This window comes from Triticum dicoccoides, chromosome 2B (genome assembly GCF_002162155.2).
Source record: "Triticum dicoccoides isolate Atlit2015 ecotype Zavitan chromosome 2B, WEW_v2.0, whole genome shotgun sequence".
Classification (NCBI taxonomy): domain Eukaryota; kingdom Viridiplantae; phylum Streptophyta; class Magnoliopsida; order Poales; family Poaceae; genus Triticum; species Triticum dicoccoides.
The window spans coordinates 88,887,182-88,905,777 of NC_041383.1; the positions used below are offsets into that span (position 1 = coordinate 88,887,182).

General features: G+C 44.5%; 1 protein-coding gene and 1 long non-coding RNA gene across 2 annotated transcripts; one reads left to right on the top strand and one right to left on the bottom strand.

Moving 5' to 3' along the window:
• Nucleotides 1-8,721: 8,721 nt before the first annotated feature.
• LOC119367230 lies at nucleotides 8,722-10,948 on the top strand. The gene is made up of 3 exons (XR_005176235.1): nucleotides 8,722-10,102; nucleotides 10,230-10,363; nucleotides 10,442-10,948. It is a non-coding gene; the product is annotated as an uncharacterized LOC119367230 (long non-coding RNA).
• A 1,631-nt stretch (nucleotides 10,949-12,579) lies between these two features.
• LOC119362295 lies at nucleotides 12,580-17,333 on the bottom strand. Its single transcript, XM_037627496.1, has 2 exons — nucleotides 16,896-17,333; nucleotides 12,580-12,934 (listed from the first exon to the last, which is right to left on the bottom strand). Exons 1-2 carry the CDS (start codon nucleotides 17,212-17,214, stop codon nucleotides 12,792-12,794), a joined length of 462 nt encoding a protein of 153 aa, XP_037483393.1. The 5' UTR covers nucleotides 17,215-17,333; the 3' UTR covers nucleotides 12,580-12,791.
• Between the last annotated feature and the right edge of the window lie 1,263 nt (nucleotides 17,334-18,596).

Here is an 18,596-nt window from a genome sequence, read left to right on the forward strand (position 1 = left end):
CCGGCAAGTCACTTTACTCGTACCGTAATGCATGATCCCGTGACCAGACACTTGGTCACTCTGAGCTCATTATGATGATGCATTACCGAGTGGGCCCAGTGATACCTCTCCGTCATACGGAGTGACAAATCCCAGTCTTGATCCATGTCACCCAACAGACACTTTCGGAGATACCCGTAGTCTACCTTTATAGTCACCCAGTTACGTTGTGACGTTTGGCATACCCAAAGCACTCCTACGGTATCCGGGAGTTACACGATCTCATGGTCTAAGGAAAATATACTTGACATTGGAAAACTCTAGCAAACGAACTATACGATCTTGTGCTATGTTTAGGATTGGGTCTTGTCCATCACATCATTCTCCCAATGATGTGATCTCGTTATCAATGACATCCAGTGTCCATAGTCAGGAAACCATGACTATCTGTTGATCAACGAGCTAGTCAACTAGAGGCTCACTAGGGACATGTCGGTGTCTGTTATTCACACATGTATTACGATTTCCGGATAACACAATTATAGCATGAATAAAGACAATTATCATGAACAAGGAAATATAATAATAATGCTTTTATTATTGCCTCTAGGGCATATTTCCAACAATCTCATCAAAGTGTATGTTCCAACTCCGAGATGCTTACTCCAGTCCTTAGAAAGATTGCTGGAGCTTTGCATACTTGTTAGCATCTTTTAGGATTGAAAAAACCTTCTGGTTGTATCACATACAACCTTTCCTCAAGAAAATCATTGAGGAAACAATGTTTTGACATTCTATCTGCAAGATTTCATAAATAATGCAGGAACTGCTAATATAATTTCAACAGACTCTTAGTATCGCTACGAGTGAGAAAGTCTCATCGTAGTCAACTCCTTGAACTTGTTGGAAAACATCTTAGCGACAAGTCGAGCTTTCTTAATGGTGACACTTACCATCATTGTCCGTCTTCCCTTTTAAAATCCATCTGTACCCAACAGCCTTACGACCATCAAGTAGTTCTTCCAAAGTCTACACTTTGTTTTATACATGGATCCTCTCTCGGATTTTATGGCCTCAAGCCATTTGTCGGATTCCGGGCCCACCATCGCTTCTCCACAGCTTGTAGATTCATTGTTGTCTAACAACATGACCTCCAAGATAGGATTATCATACCACTCCGAAGCAGTACGCGTCCTTGTCGACCTACGAGGTTTGGTAGTGACTTGATCCGAAGTTTCATGATCACTATCATCAGCTTCCACTTCAACTGGTGTAGGCACTACAGGAACAACTTCATGTGCTCTGCTACAGATTGGTTGAAGTGATGGTTCAATAACCTCATCAAGTCTCCACCATCCTCCCACTCAATTCTTTCAAGAGAAACTTTTCCTCGAGAAAGGACCCGTTTCTAGAAACAATCACTTTTGCTTCCGGATCCGAAATAGGAGGTATACCCAACTGTTTTGGGTGTCCTATGAAGATGCATTTATCCGCTTTGGGTTCGAGCTTATCAGGCTAAACCCTTTTCACATAAGTGTCGAGCCCCAAACTTCTAAGAAATGACAGCTTAGATTTCTCTAAACCATAGTTCATACGATGTCATCTCAACAGAATTACGTGGTGCCCTATTTAAAGTGAATGCGATTGTCTCTAATGCCTAACCGATAAACGATAGTGGTAATTCGATAAGAGACATCATGGTTTGCACCACATCCAATAGGGTGCATCTATGATGTTCGGACACACCATCACACTATGGTGTTCCAGGCGGCATTAGTTGTGAAACAATTTCCACAATGTCTTAGTTGTGTACCAAACACGTAACTCAGATATTCATCCCTATGATCATATCATATACATTTTATCCTCTTGTCACGACGATCTTCAACTTCACTCTGAAACTACTTGAACCTTTCAATAATTCAGACTTGTGTTTCATCAAGTAGATATACTTAGAATCTACTCAAATCATCTGTGAAGTAAGAGCATAACGATATTCACTGCGTGCATCAGCACTCATTGGATTGCACACATCAAATGTATTACTTCCAACAAGTTGCTCTCTTGTTTCATCTCACTGAAAACGAGGCCTTTCAGTCATCTTGCCCATGTGGTATGATTTGCATGTCTCAAGTGATTCAAAATCAAGTGAGTCCAAATGATCCATCTGCATGGAGTTTCTTCATGCGTATAAACCAATAGACATGGTTCGCATGTCTCAATCTTTTCAAAAACGAGTGAGTCCAAAGATCCATCAACATGGAGCTTCTTCATGCGTTTTATACTAGTATGACTCAAATGGCAGTGCCACAAGTATGTGGTACTATCATTACTATCTTATATCTTTTGGCATGAACATGTGTATCACTACGATCGAGATTTAATAAACCATTCATTTTAGTTGCAAGACATGAACATGTGTATCACTCAATCTTTTCAAAAACGAGTGAGTCCAAAGATCCATCAACATGGAGCTTCTTCATGCGTTTTATACTAGTATGACTCAAATGGCAGTGCCACAAGTATGTGGTACTATCATTACTACCTTATATCTTTTGGCATGAACATGTGTATCACTACGATCGAGATTTAATAAACCATTCATTTTAGGTGCAAGACCGTTGAAGGTATTATTCAAATAAACAGAGTAACCATTATTCTCCCTAAATGAATAACTGTATTGCGATAAACATAACCCAATCATGTCTATGCTCAACGCAAACACCAAATAACAATTATTTAGGTTTAACACCAATCTCGATGGTAGAGGGAGCATGCGATGCTTGATCACATCAACCTTGGAAACACTTCCAATATATATCGTCATCTCACCTTTAGCTAGTCTCCGTTTATTCCATAGCTTTTTATTTCGAGTTACTAACACTTAGCAACCGAACTGGTATATAATACCCTGGTGCTACTAGGAGTACTACTAAAGTACACATTAATATAATGTATATCCAATATACTTCTGTCGATCTTGCCAGCCTTCTCATCTACCAAGTATCTAGGGTAGTTCTGCTTCAGTGACCATTCCCCTCATTACATAAGCACTTAGTCTCGGTTTTTGGGTTCAACCTTGGGTTTCTTCACTAGAGCAGCAACTGATTTGCCGTTTCATGAAGTATCCCTTCTTGCCCTTGCCCTTCTTGAAACTAGTGATTTTACTAACCATCAACAATTGATGCTCCTACTTGATTTCTACTTTCGCGGTGTCAAATGTTGCGAATAGTTCAAGGATCATCATATCTATCTGTGATATGTTATAGTTCATCACGAAGCTCTAGTAGAACCATCACTATCTCATTTGGAAGATTAACTCCCACTCGATTCAAGCGATTGTAGTACTTAGACAATCTGAGCACATGCTCAACGATTGAGCTTTTCTCCCTTAGTTTGCAGGCTAAGAAACTTGTCGGAGGTCTTACACCTCTTGACGCGGGCACGAGCCTAAAATCCCAATTTTAGCTCTTGGAACATCTCATATGTTCTGCGACATTTCAAAAATGTCTTCGGTGCCTCAATTCTAAACCATTTAACATTACGCACTGAACTATCACGTAGTCATCAAAACGTGTATGTCAGATGTTCGCAAGATCCACAAACGACGCTCGAGGTTCAACACACCGAGCAGTGCATTAAGGACATAAGCCTTCTGTGCAACATTGAGGACAATTCTCAGAATACGGACCCAGTCCGCATAATTGCTACTGTCAACTTTCAACTAAATTTTCTCTAGGAACGTATCTTAAATAGTAGAACTAAAGCGTAAGCTACGACATAATTTGCAAAGATCTTTTGACTATGTTCATGATAATTAAGTTCATCTGATTATTTAATGAACTCCCACTTAGATAGATATCCCTCTAGTCATCTAAGTGATACATGATCCGAGTTAACTAGGCCGTGTCCGATCATCACGTGAGACGGACTAGTCATCATCGGTGAACATCTTCATGTTGATCGTATCTGCTATACGACTCATGTTCGACCTTTCGGTCTCTTGTGTTCCGAGGCCATGTCTGTACATGCTAGACTCGTCAAGTCAACCTAAGTGTTTTGCATGTGTAAATCAGGCTTACACCCGTTGTATGCGAACGCTAGAATCTATCACACCCGATCATCACGTGGCGCTTTAAAACAACGAACCTTCGCAATGGTGCACAGTTAGGAGGAACACTTTCTTGAAATTTTATGAGGGATCATCTTATTTATGCTACCGTAATTCTAAGCAAATAAGATTTAAACATGACAAACATCACATGCAAATCATAGAGTGACATGATATGGCAATATCATCTCGCGCCTTTGATCTTCATCTTTGAGGCGCGGTATGATCACCTTTGTCACTGGTATGACACCATGATCTCCATCATCATGATCTCCATCATCGTGTCTTCATGAAGTTGTCTCGCCAACTATTACTTCTACTACTATGGCTAACTGTTAGCAATGAAGTAAAGTAATTACATGACGTTTTCAATGACACGTAGGTCATACAATAAATTAAGACAACTCCTATGGCTCCTGCCGGTTGTCATACTCATCGACATGCAAGTCATGATTCCTATTACAAGAACATGATCAATCTCATACATCACATATATCATTCATCATATTCTTTTGGCCATATCACATCACATAGCATACCCTGCAAAAACAAGTTAGACATCCTCTAATTGTTGTTGCATGTTTTACGTGGCTGCTAAGGGTTTCTAGCAAGAACGTTTCTTACCTATGCAAAAGCCACAACGGTGATATGCCAATTGCTATTTACCCTTCATAAGGACCCTTTTCATCGAATCCGATCCGACTAAAGTGGGAGAGACTGGTACCCGCTAGCCACCTTATGCAACAAGTGCATGTCAGTCGGTGGAACCTGTCTCACGTAAGCGTACGTGTATGGTCGGTCCGGGCCGCTTCATCCCACGATGCCGCCAAATCAAGATAAGACTAGTAACAGTAAGCATATTGAAGAAACCAACACCCACAACTACTTGTGTTCTACTTGTGCATAGAATCTACGCAATAGACCTAGCTCGTGATGCCATTGTTGGGGAACGTAGCAATAATTCAAAATTTTCTACGCATCACCAAGATCAATCTATGGAGAGACTAGCAACGAGAGAGAGGGGAGTGCATCTTCATACCCTACAAGAACGCGGATGAAGGAGTCGTACTCGTAGTGATTCAGATCGCGGTTGATTCCGATCTAAGCGCCGAACAATGGCGCCTCCGCTTTCAACACACGTACAGCCCGGGGACGTCTCCTCCTTATTGATCCAGCAAGGGGAGAGGAGAAGTTGAGGGAGAGCTCTGGCAGCACGACGGCATGGTGGTGGAGCTTGCAGTTCTCCGGCACGGCTTCGCCAAGCACTATGGAGGAGGAGGAGGTGTTGGGGAGGGAGAGGGCTGCGCCAGGGGAAGGGGTCGAAGCTCCCATGCGCCTTCCCACTATATATAGGGGTGGAGGGGGCTGGTTTCTTGCCCTCCAAGTCCATTGGGGCGTTGGCAACGGTGGGAGGAAAGAAATCCCATCATTTCCTTCCCCACCGATTGTTATCCCCCCTTTTAGGGATCTTGATCTTATCCCTTCGGGATATGATCTTATTCCTTCTAAGGGGGGATCTTGGTGCGCCTTGACCAGGGGTGTGGGGCCTTGCCCCCACTACCTACGTTCATGTGGGTCCCCCCATGCAGGTGGGCCCCACTCCAGAACCTTCTAGAACCTTTCCGGTACAATACCGAAAAATCCCGAACATTTTCCGGTGGCCAAAATAGGACTTCCCATATATAAATCTTTACCTCCGGACCATTCCTGAACTCCTCGTGATGTCTGGGATCTCATCCGGTACTCCAAACAACATTCGGTAACAACACACTAATTCCCATAACAACTCTAGCATCATCGAACCTTAAGTGTGTAGACCCTACGGGTTCGGGAATCATGCAGACATGACCGAGACAACTCTCTGGACAATAACCAACAGCGGGATCTGGATACCCATGTTGGCTCCCACATGTTCCACGATGATCTCATCGGATGAACCACGATGTCAAGGATTCAAGCAATCCCATATACAATTCCCTTTGTCAATCGGTACGTTACTTGCCCGAGATTCGATCATCGGTATCCCAATACCTCATTCAATCTTGTTACCGGCAAGTCACTTTACGCGTTCCGTAATGCATGATCCCGTGACTAACTACTTAGTCACATTGAGCTCATTATGATGATGCATTACCGAGTGGGCCCAGAGATACCTCTCCATCACACGGTGTGACAAATCCCAGTCTCGATTCGTGCCAACCCAACAGACACTTTCGAAGATATCCGTAGTGCACCTTTATAGCCACCCTGTTACGTTGTGACGTTTGGCACACCCAAAGCATTCCTACGGTATCCGATAGTTGCACCATCTCATGGTCTAAGGAAATGATACTTGACATTAGAAAAGCTTTAGTAGACGAACTACACGATCTTGTGCTATGCTTAGGATTGGGTCTTGTCCATCACATCATTCTCCTAATGATGTGATCCCGTTATCAACGACATCCAATGTCCATGGCCAGGAAACCATAACCATCTATTGATCAACGAGCTAGTCAACTAGAGGCTTACTAGGGACATATTGTGGTCTATGTATTCACACATGTATTACAGTTTCCGGTTAATACAATTATAGCATGAACAATAGACAATTATCATGAACAAAGAAATATAATAATAACCATTTTATTATTGCCTCTAGGGCTTATTTCCAACACTTGGCACTCTGACAGTGACATGAGTACAACCTATTGCTCCAATGCAATCCCGGAATGGCATTACAAGATGTTGTTAGTGATCACCTTGAAGTATGGCTACAACAGAACAATAAGAACATATCAAGGCATGACCTAGATATTGTCAATGCTCACCTTGAAGTATGGCGACCATCTTGAGCTAGTGCGAATCTTGGTAGGAGTCTCGCTGGTTGGTGACCTGATCATCTCTCCTCTGTGCTCCCCAACATCATGCATCACTTGCTTAAAGTACCTGGAATGGTCTCCATTGATCTCCTGAAGGTGTTGTTTACAACCCTGAACCTCTGGTTATGACCAACAACATGGAGGAACATTGCTACTTGCTCTTCCACGGTGGTGTGGATGCTATCTTCTCGCAGCCCTCTGCTCCTGAACGTCTGCACAAGCCTAGCGAAAGGCACTCTTTTCATTTGAAGCATCCACAGAGCCTCTGTGTCATTGCAGTTGTGGATGTAGTTCAGATTTGCTATCCTCTCCTGATCCCGGATTAACATTAGACCGTACCGGATGAGAGGTTTCTCATTCCAACTTACATCTCTCTTATGGACCAATAGGATCTAGGCATGAACCGCAACTATCAGCGATGCCGCCTGAACTAGAAGTTTTGTTCGTTCATTCACAACCTAAGCGACATCCATGATGCGGTCAGCGATGGCGCTATCGACCCTAAACGGTCCTATTGAATGACCTAACACATAACATAAGAGGGGGAGGGGGTAGCTTACCAGCTTTGGGGTCGAGGCATACATGGCGGAGACGAGGATGGTCGGACAGAGTCGAAGAAGAAGGAGAGAAGCAGCTGACGCAACTGGGGAGTGCTGTTGGCGCTGCAGGGGAGCGCTGCTGCCGCCATCAACGTCGCCGCCGCCGTCACAGCTGCAGATCTGAGTCACTTCCACCGACGGTGCCAATAACATACGAGGGCTTGTCCTACAACTAGGGGTAAGCGAGTAAATAGGGTGGTGAGGGTATATTTCGCGCCATCCCGCCTTCGTTGATTCCCCCTCCCGCCATCTCCGACCGAATCCCCCTGCACCGCGCCCTACGCCACGTCTTTCTTTTGTGCCCGACTCAGCCTGGCTCGCTAGAAACGGCCGATTCGAGCGTCCCAGCGAGGCGAGCTCTGGGGTGCTTTAAGTTTCGTGTCGATGAGAGCGAGGCCTCTTTGCACGCAACCAAATGGTTAATTTTCATCCCGCCCGGGCCTATCTGGGCTATATGCAGCCTACCAAACTAGTACCTAAACAACAATGCTCAATATGTCACTTTAGGCTGGGCTAAGATCACAGACTAATTTCAAGTCAGACGGCAGAAGGGGCACCGTACATTTTTCTGTCTGTAATTTTCAAACAAGATGCCAAGAACCATGCATTCAATTTTTCACAGATAGTAGCTTCTATTAAGCTGATCCATGAAAGGTTAAGTTTCCATTCTTCACCTCTTCGGGCGTTGCAGTACTCTAGCCACTACAACACCCGACCGCTTATCCTCCACATCACCCACTTCTCGCCCAGGGTAAGCTAGAGATTAAACTCCGACAAGTACTGATTGTTTATCCTGGTTTCGTTGGCATTTTCATGTTGTGCTTCTAAACTTTTTTTGGTTATTGTTTGCACATTCGGAACAACTATGGGATCTCCAGCATGGCCTTGGTGAGTAAACAACATGCCTACTACTATGTGTGCTTGCTCAACCTCTCTGTTGTGTTGTTGGGCATCTTGGAATTTATTTTGGCAAATGAAAAGCTTAGTTCTCTTGGCTCACTGAAAATATAGCAAGTATGTCTTCAAGATACAAGTTTAGGTAACATTTCAGTTTATTTTACGCTAGATTAGTAACGCTCTTGATCTTCATAGAATCATGGACGTTGCTTTGGATAGGGTTATTAAAGAAATTATAGGCCCTGTTATTCGAAGAAGTGTTACAATAGTTTATTTGAACATGAGAACCACTGAAAAGCATAAATGCATTTGACAAATGGCATCAAATAATTTGAAACATTGGATTTTTATTCACATGTTGGCTTATTTATCCTATGGTCACTCAAGATTTATGCATCTGACCTTCTAATTTTTGTTTATGGTAGATAAAGTATGGCTTCAACATGTGATCTACAGATAGATAGTGTTTTCAATCAGACCGTTCTTTCCTATGTAAACCACCATAAACAATTGCTATTTCCTATGTGCTCATGTGGCTGCTGAAATTTCTTCTTCACATAATCACATTCACGTGTATAGTTTGCTTTCCTTACGCCCATAGTTTTTTTCATTCATGTTCGTGTGCAGGATTTATTCAACGCTAGGCTCATGGTTGATAGAGTCAATGATTATGATTCTGGGGAAGTTGTGCCCAAGTCGTGCTCTGTCGGCACAGTCTCTTCCTGCCTCAAGGCCGCCTTGTCTGATTTGTGCGTGCAAAATATACCATCTGTCTCTTATTTGCTGCCCTAAATCCTATCTCTTTTTGTAATCTGAATTGCAGAGCTATTTATTGTTGCTTATATGTGATTGAAGGATCTAAATTTGACTTTTTTTTAATTTTGACAAGATATGAGAAGAGGTTAGTTCCCTGTTTTCTGCCATTTAGATATCTATGCTTACTATTAGTTGTTTCAGAGTACCTCAGTTTGCTCTTGTCTGATAAAGTCTTTCCATGCAATTTTAGGAATTGTTGATGCCTTATATCAGTTTATGTTGCTCTGTTAGAAATTATATATCAAGAACAATTAGCCAAAGGATCAATACTATCTCTCTCTCTCTCTCTCTCTCTCTCTCTCTTGGTGTCTCTATTTAGATTGTGTAGTAATCATGTGATCTGTCAGAAAATATTGCCTTGGCAAGTTAGAGGCATTGAGAGCAGAGAAGAAGACGGTCACCTTGTAAATTAGCTGCTATGTTAGCTACGAATGAGTTTTTAGGTTGGCCATGTACATAGATAGGCTGTTTGGCATCACTACAAAAATAAGTCAGGATAAAATGCTACAGGAAACTGCCGCTTTAAATTTTGTCCATTGTTCCTTGTATAATCTTTTCCTAAACTGGACACTATCGACTTCTCTTATATTATTACTTCAGTTATTTTCCCTGGTAAGTGTTTATTACCGATCTACTGTTCTATTTGTATGATGCATCTTTTGTTATCTTAGAGCAATTGATTGCCCAGATTAGTTTCTAGGATAATCAGGTAGTAGCTTCTATTAAGCTGATCCATGAAAGGTTAAGTTTCCACTCTTCACCTCTTCGGGCGTTGCAGTACTTTGGCGCACCACAACACCCGACCGCTTCTCCTCTACATCATCCACTTCTCGCCCAGGGTAAGCCAGAGATTAAACTCCGACAAGTACTGATTGTTTATCCTGGTTTCGTTGGCATTTTCATGTTGTGCTTCTAAACTTTTTTTGGTTATTGTTTGCACATCCGGAACAAATATGCGATCTCCAGCATGGCCTTGGTGAGTAAACAACATGCCTACTACTCTGTGTGCTTGCTCAACCTCTGTTGTGTTGTTGGGCATCTTGGAATTTATTTCGGCAAATGAAAAGCTTAGTTCTCTTGGTTCACTGAAAATATAGCAAGTATGTCTTCAAGATACAAGTTTAGGTAACATTTCAGTTTATTTTACGCTAGAGTAGTAACTCTCTTGATCTTCATAGAATCATGGACGTTGCTTTGGATAAGGCTATTAAAGAAATTATAGGCCTTGTTATTCGAAGAAGTGTTACAATAGTTACCCGAACTAAGGAGCTTATTCTTAAGGTGAATGCCATGGACTATTTCCCTAAATGTACATGTTCATTAGCCATTTGTCTTGTTGTAGTCGAAAAGTTTATAACATGCTGGTATATTTGCCCTGAAGGATTTGGCAATGGAATCTGATGATAGTGCAGTATCTCGCGCTGCACATTTGATGGTTGGCATGCTAGCTAGGAGTCTAGCTCACTTAACTTCCAAGGTATTTTTGCATAAGGGTCTTAGATGTACTTTTGCAGTTGTAGTTACAGTCCCAAGTCCAGCGCGTTGATTATTAGATTCATTTAGGTTTAGATTTGATGTATGATGCTATATTCAATTGTCCCGTATTCTGCTGCTGCAGGAGCCTCTTTGTGTTGTTTTGTCATAAATGTGAATAAAGAAATTTCTCGTAAACAAACTTCTTGAGTGAATCTGGATCCTTAAATGTGACTTATGAACAAAGACTGCAAAGAAAGTAGTTTGACATTTGTCGTGTCATTGATCCATGCCACGTATGTTATGAACATGTTTTTGAAAAGTGTCTTAGTGTAAAGTGCAAATTTATTTCCATCTAATGGAAGCTCTCTCTCCCTTTTCCATCTCTATTTTTTGTAGAGGCAGAGCAACATATCATACATACACAATGAAATTGATTCTATTGAAAGCTTGTTTACATTATTTTCTTTTCTTATTGATCCATCAAGGAATGTCTGTAATGAATATTGTATATATCTCCAGAGAAGAGATCCTAGTATTATAACATACGCCCTTATCGATGTACATGAGTGAGACTGAGGACCAAATATGACAGCTGAATGTGCGGAGACAAGATAAGTGCGCACAGGCCCGCCTTAAGAGGCGCCACCAGGTGGAGCCCCAGTCTCTAGTGTTGTTCACGACTTAGGAACGAGAGAGTGATGATGCATACTTGGTGGAAATCTACTTCTTAATCCATAATAAATCATGATGAAATAGATTGACTGCGCTTCGGTAGGCCACTTAAAATGGAATGTCCATAAACCATGGCTATAGGGGCAAGATCAATCGCATTGCCCCGTGGTTCGCTTTCTTGTATTACTAGTGGTTGAGGCGCGCCCGTGGCGCACCGTCTAAGCGGAAACTGGGCGGTGCCAGGTAGGACACGCGCCTTCCACTTTCCTGGTTGTGATACGTAGTGTCATTTTATCAAACTCCAATTACAGGTGCAAGGTAGAAGGCGCACTGTCAAGGGTAGAATCCGTGTGACTTTCTACTAGCTAGCTGCTACAAATTCAGTTTTCACATGTTAGAGTTGTGTCAAATATTATTGTACAAGTTAGGTTACAGTTGGACTTCGAGTCGTACGGTGTGTAGACAGGATATGGAGTCGTGTCCAATTAGGACACTTGTATCCTAGGCCTCTCATATATAGCAAGGGTAGACACATGATGTAATCTATGCCAACATAATAGCACAAGCACGTGGGGGTGTCGGCGGTGTGTGCCGGCGCCCGGGCGGCCGGGGTGCGGTATTGTAGGTTGTAGCGGTGTCATGGGGAGGAACGTCCATAGTCAGACCCCGGTGATGTAGCCATATCGATGAACCTCGTTAACTAATCTCGGTGTCGTGCTTGTGTGATTGCTTGGTTCTCGATAGATTGATGGTGGTAGCGGATTTATTCTAACATCACACACAAACAAACAAGACCGTACAAGGTGCCATTTGTTCATCCTCGCAAGAACAGCAGCAGTCAAACAAGTAAATTGAACAGGCCAAGTAGAGATCAACCACATTGGTATGCGATACATTGGCAACCATTGCCATTGACAGAATCAATCAAAAGCCCAACCAAGGTTCAACTTTGATCACTGCTAGCTCATTACCAGATCACCAATGCCAGCCATGGTAGATATATACGTACTATATAATACTCCCTCCGTCCTAAAATAAGTGTCTCTTTGTACTAGCTCTAGTACAAATTTGTACTAAGCTCAAAGACACTTATTTTAGAACGAAGGGAGTAATAGATTAGATAAAGAACCGGAGCTGACTAGCTAATCGTCAACCCAGGGAATTTTTTTTGGAAAAGGGGGTTTACCCCGGCCTCTGCATCAGATCGATGCATACGGCCTCTCTTATTAATGAAATAAAGAGGTTCAGAACATAAGTCTTACAAACAAATGAAAAAAGGTAGCACGTAGCTCACACAGAGCAACGACTAAAAGACACAAACGGGAAAAGCCACAAACCGGCTGGCATAATATGAGGTAGGTAAACTAGATGCCTATCCTATTACATGATCGCCATCCAAACCGGTTGAAGATATCCCGCGCAACCGTCTCCCACCGGACAGATCCAGTAACCAAACGCTCCCTGGCCTCCGTCGGAGTGAGTAAGGACCAAGTACGGATCAGCGCCGTAGCCCGGAACAACACCTGCAAAAAATGAGTATTTGATGTCCTGTTAAAAACCAAGTCATTCCTGCAGTTCCAAATTGCCCATAATAACGCACCTACTCCTACACGAATTTGTCTGGCTGTTTCGGGCTCCGTCCCGAGCAACCACGCCCCAAAAAGCGTGTTTACCGATCTCGGTGGAGTAATATTAAAGGCAATTTGCACGGTGCGCCACAACCCTTGTGCCAACGGGCAATCAAAAAATAAATGTTTGATAGACTCATCCCGATCACAGAAGCTACACCTAGTAGATCCTGTCCAGTTGCGCTTAACTAGATTGTCCTTTGTAAGAATTACCTGTTTATGCACAAACCACATAAACACTTTAATCTTCAAAGGAACCTTAACGTTCCAGACTACATTGGACGTAGGTATCACGGATGAATTAATGATATCAAGATACATAGACTTGACCGTGAACACCCCAGTTCTAGTTAGCTTCCAAAACAACTGGTCGGGCTGAGGATTTAGCTGCACCTCCATCAGCCTACGGACCAAGTGAAGCCATGCTTCCCATCTCGGTCCAGCAAGCACTCTTCTAAACTGGATGTTAAGGGGAATCGTCTGCATTACTGTGGCCACAAGGGCATCCCTATGCTGAACAATACGATACAGCGCTGGATACTGAGAAGCCAGAGGCGTGTCACCCAGCCACGTATCCTCCCAGAATCGCGTATCAGCTCCATTACCAACAATACATTTCGTTCTGTTAAAGAAAGTGGATTTAGCCCTCATTAGCCCTTTCCAGAACGGCGAGTCTGTAGGTCTCATAGTGACTTGGGATAAAGTCTTTGAGTACAGATATTTACTCCGTAAAATCTGCGCCCATGTTGCCTCTGTCTCAGAAGACAGCTTAAACAGCCACTTACTCAGGAGGCACTTATTTTTAACTTCAAGATTTTCAATGCCAAGTCCTCCTTGGTCCTTTGGTCTGCAAATAATATCCCATTTGGCCAATCTATACTTCCTCTTAGATTCATCACTCTGCCAGAAGAAGCGAGACCGATAAAAGTCTAGTCTCTTCCTCACCCCAACTGGTACTTCGAAGAAAGATAGCAGAAACATAGGTAAACTCGTGAGCACCGAGTTAATGAGAATCAACCGGCCTCCATAAGACATGAGTTTTCCTTTCCAACAACTTAGTTTTTTCTCAAATCTATCCTCGATGGTCTTCCATTCAGCATTCGTTAACTTACGATGGTGTATTGGAATACCGAGATAAGAGAAAGGAAGAGACCCACTCTCACATCCGAACAATTGTGTATAGGCTTCCTGTTCGTCTTTGGCTCTACCAAAACAGAACAACTCACTTTTATGGAAATTAATCTTCAGCCCAGACAATTGTTCAAAAAGGCATAATACTAGTTTCATGTTCCTCGCCTTGGCCAAATCATGTTCCATAAAAATGATTGTATCGTCAGCGTATTGCAGGATGGATAAACCACCATCAACCAGATGAGGCACCACTCCCTCCACCTGACCAGCCTCTTTGGCCCTCCCAATCAGGATCGCTAACACATCAACCACAATATTGAACAGAATAGGTGACATAGGATCGCCCTGTCGCAGACCCTTGTGTGTTCGGAAATAGTGGCCTATGTCATCATTGACCTTAATGCCAACGCTACCTTTTTGCGTGAACGTTTCCACCTGATGCCTCCAGCGCTCATCAAAACCCTTCATTCTTAAAGCTTGCTGGAGGAACGGCCATTTGACTTTATCATAAGCCTTCTCGAAATCCACTTTGAAAATAACCCCATCTATTTTTTTCGTATGAATTTCATGAAGCGTTTCATGTAGGACCACAACCCCCTCTAGGATGTTCCTATCCGGCATGAAAGCCGTTTGCGTAGGTTGAACAACAGCGTGCGCTATCTGAGTCAGCCTTAACGTACCAACCTTGGTAAAAATTTTGAAGCTGACATTGAGCAGGCAGATCGGCCGAAATTGTTCAATTTTGACGGCATCAGTTTTCTTAGGCAACAACGTTATCGTGCCAAAATTCAGTTGGAACAGCTGCAAGTGTCCCGAGAACAAATCATGGAACATTGGCATCAGGTCCCCTTTGATAATATGCCAACACTTCTTGTAGAACTCAGCCGGGAAACCATCCGGCCCCGGCGCCTTATTACATTTCATCTTGGCAATAGCCTCGAAAACTTCCTTTTCCGAGAAAGGGGCTGTTAACACATCGTTCTCCACTGAAGAAAGTTGAGGGATATCGCTGACCCTAGACTCATCCAGGGATACACTACTCTCCTCTGGTGGTCCAAACAACCTTTTGTAATATTCAGTAATGTATGTTATCAGGTTGTCTTGGCCAACTATTGTACCCTCCTCTTGCTCCAGCTGGAAGATCCTCTTCTTCCTATGCTTGCCATTAGCAATCATGTGGAAGAACTGTGTGTTCGCATCCCCCTGGACAACTTTTCTCACCTTTGCCCTTAATGCCCACTTCAATTCTTCCTCCCGGAGCAATTCCTTCAGCCTCATCTCAGCCTCATGCTTAATATGAAGCTCAGTGGGTACCAGAACCATAGTTTCTGCTTTTACATCTAAGGTTTTTATAAGTGAAAGGAGCCGTTCCTTCTCAACCTTATACATTCCACCTAGATGTTTAGCCCACCCACGAAGGAAGCTACGGAGATTCCTAATCTTGTTCTGCCACCTCTCAATGGCACTTCTACCTCCTACCTCTTTCGCCCATTCTCTGGCAATAAGATCCAAAAATCCTTCTCTTTCAAACCACGCCATCTCGAACGAGAAAACATTTTTGTTGCCCGAGTATGTAGCCCCGCCAGAATCAAGCAACAACGGCATGTGATCCGAGATCCCGCGAGTGAGCGCCTGAACAGTTACCACGGGAAACTTCTGTTCCCAAGCAACACTAGCCAGAACCCGATCCAACTTCTCGTATGTTGGATTAGGCATCACATTAGCCCACGTGAACTTCCTACCTGAAAGCTCAATTTCTCTCAAATCTAAGCTTTCAATAATGGTATTAAACATAAATGACCATCTCCCATCGAAGTTGTCATTATTATTTTCATCGCGTCTCCTAATTATGTTAAAATCCCCCCCAACCAGAATTGGAAGCTGCTCAGACCCACATACTCTAACAAGGTCTGCCAGGAAATCTGGTTTGAACTCGGACTGCGCTGCCCCATACACCGCCACCAAAGCCCAGTCAAAACCATCCTGTTTGGACCGCACCCTGAACTTAACAGCAAAATCCCCCATGACCACACTTCGAACTTCAAGAGAGTCACATCTAACACCCAGTAAGATACCCCCCGACCTACCTCTAGGCGGTAGACAATGCCAGTCAAACTCAATCCCTCCCGACAAAGTATTGAGAAATTGAGGTGAGAAATTTGCTCTACCCGTTTCCGACAGGGCAATAAAGTCCAAACAATGCTCAATAGATGCCTCCGCAAGGAACCTCCTTTTAGCCAAGTCCTTAAGACCTCTGCTATTCCAAAAGATCCCTTTCATATTTCATCATGAAATTTTTTAGCCGTACGAATCCTAGCACTCCTACGGACTACAGACATCGGGTAAGTTTTGCGCTTCCACTTGCGCTTAGGGCTGGACGTGCCCTCCCGGTCCATCGTACTCGTAATCGATGGATTATCTACTTGCGTCCCGATATTCTCATCGTCCTCCTCCTGCTCCTGGAGGGGCGGTGCTAGATCATCACAAAAGTTCTCAAGTACTCGAACTCCCAAGGCATCAATTTCAGAGTCATTCATAGGTTTGACCGCAGCTAATTTACGAATTACTTCTAAAGCCCTCTCGGCTTCTAGATCAAGCAAATCGTTAACAGAATTAGTAACTTCACCCTCATCTCTACCAAGTGAAATTCCTAACTGTTGTGCCTTATCCATAATTTGATCATGCGAGAAATGCAAAATAGTATTGGAGGTATTAACAGACATACCAGTAGTGACTTGGACGTCACGAAGCTTGGCCGCCCTCGCGGCACAGCGCTGCTGCATGTCGTCCACCTCCGGATGGCTCTGAAGCCGACAACTCATACGTCGACCCTCAGCTGCCTGGTCCGGGATCCCGCCAAACATAATGACCTCCTCCCGCGAGAATTTATCCGGCGAGCGACCACCTGTCACTCCCCGAACATCCACCCGGTCGCCACCAGGTGAGCGCGGTGAGCGCGCCGAGTCCAGCACTGGGGAGGAGAAGGCCACCTGCCCCCTCCCCCCATCCACCCCGGACCGCCTGTCCGGAGTGCACGTCGCCATCTCGAATATGGCGCCCCCCTCGGGCACCGAGGCCGACGGGGGCGTAGAGGCCACCGGCCCCACGCCCTCCCGCCGAACCTGCGCATCCGCCAGAGGTGATCGCCCAGCCACAGGCGAGCGAGGAGAAGGCTCCCCCACCGGAGGATGAGAGGGAGCCTCCAAAGAATCCCGATCCGGACTCCCAGATGAGGTCAGACCACCCGCCTGCACCACAGCCACACACGCTGATGTAGACGAGACAATATCCAAGCTCTCGGGCCCACCGGAACCCTCCACCTCCGTACCCGCAAAATCCAACGGCGGTAAAGAAAACTCAATCTCCTCACCCGACTCCACCCGCTCGCTCCACAGTCTCGGAGGAGCGGAAGCTGGACCAAAGGAACCAAAACGCAGAGTGGTGGTCGGCACAGATACTCCAGGCGCCGTCCCTCCTCCTGCTGCCCTACCCGTCGGCTCCGGCCTCTTGGCCACCTCACTGACAGAATCATCGGCCATCTTTTCCTTACCCGCAGTATCATCATCACCTTCATTCATGTCATCACCAGTGGCCGCTGGAGCCTCTGCGAAGAGACTATCATCCTCAAACTGAATCTCAAGAGTGTAAACCTTCCCTCGAAAGGCCCACTTAACCATGTCGGGTACATAGTCGATGTCCAGAATACTGACCAATAGGCGAGCTATCCCATGAGCTCTAGTGAAATCCATATCAACTCGCTCGGTCTTACCAACCATAATACCGAGACTAGCCACCACCGTGGCATCCCGCAACAACTCAGACGGAGCCCCCGAAAAGCGCAACCAGGCCTGGATAAGGGGTGTACCCTGGGGCTCAACCAGCTTCCACTCGTGGAACTCAAGAATGGCCTCAGTACCCAAGACCTTACACATCCCAAAACTCAGCAACCGCTGTATATCCTCCACAGATGGGAACTGAACTCTGAAAGTGTTGGTCTCCAGCCTGACAAGCTCCCAATGGAAGTCACCTGGTGCCAGCTCCCTGAGACGCTGAATGATCTGAGCCTCGGACACTTGCCCTCTCGTCACTTTCACTATCCCAGTTGTCGTACTATGCTCCTCCTGAGGAACCTCCCTCTCAGTCGGTGACTCAAAAAAAGTGAGTTCAGAACAAAAAACACCATAAGTCATGAGGCTCGGTCTCTGCTCCCGCACCAGCGGACACACTCCAGATTCATGTGCAGGCTTACCACAAGAATCACAAAGAGCCGCCACACACTCATCAATGAAATGTCCCTTATCGCCACATCTATAACAGAGCATTCTCTCTTTTTTCTTAGCAAACTTAGCAGCCCTGTCAACCTCGGATCTGTCAGAGCCATCCGCCGACATAGCCTGAGTCTCGGCGTCGACCGGAACCTCCACAG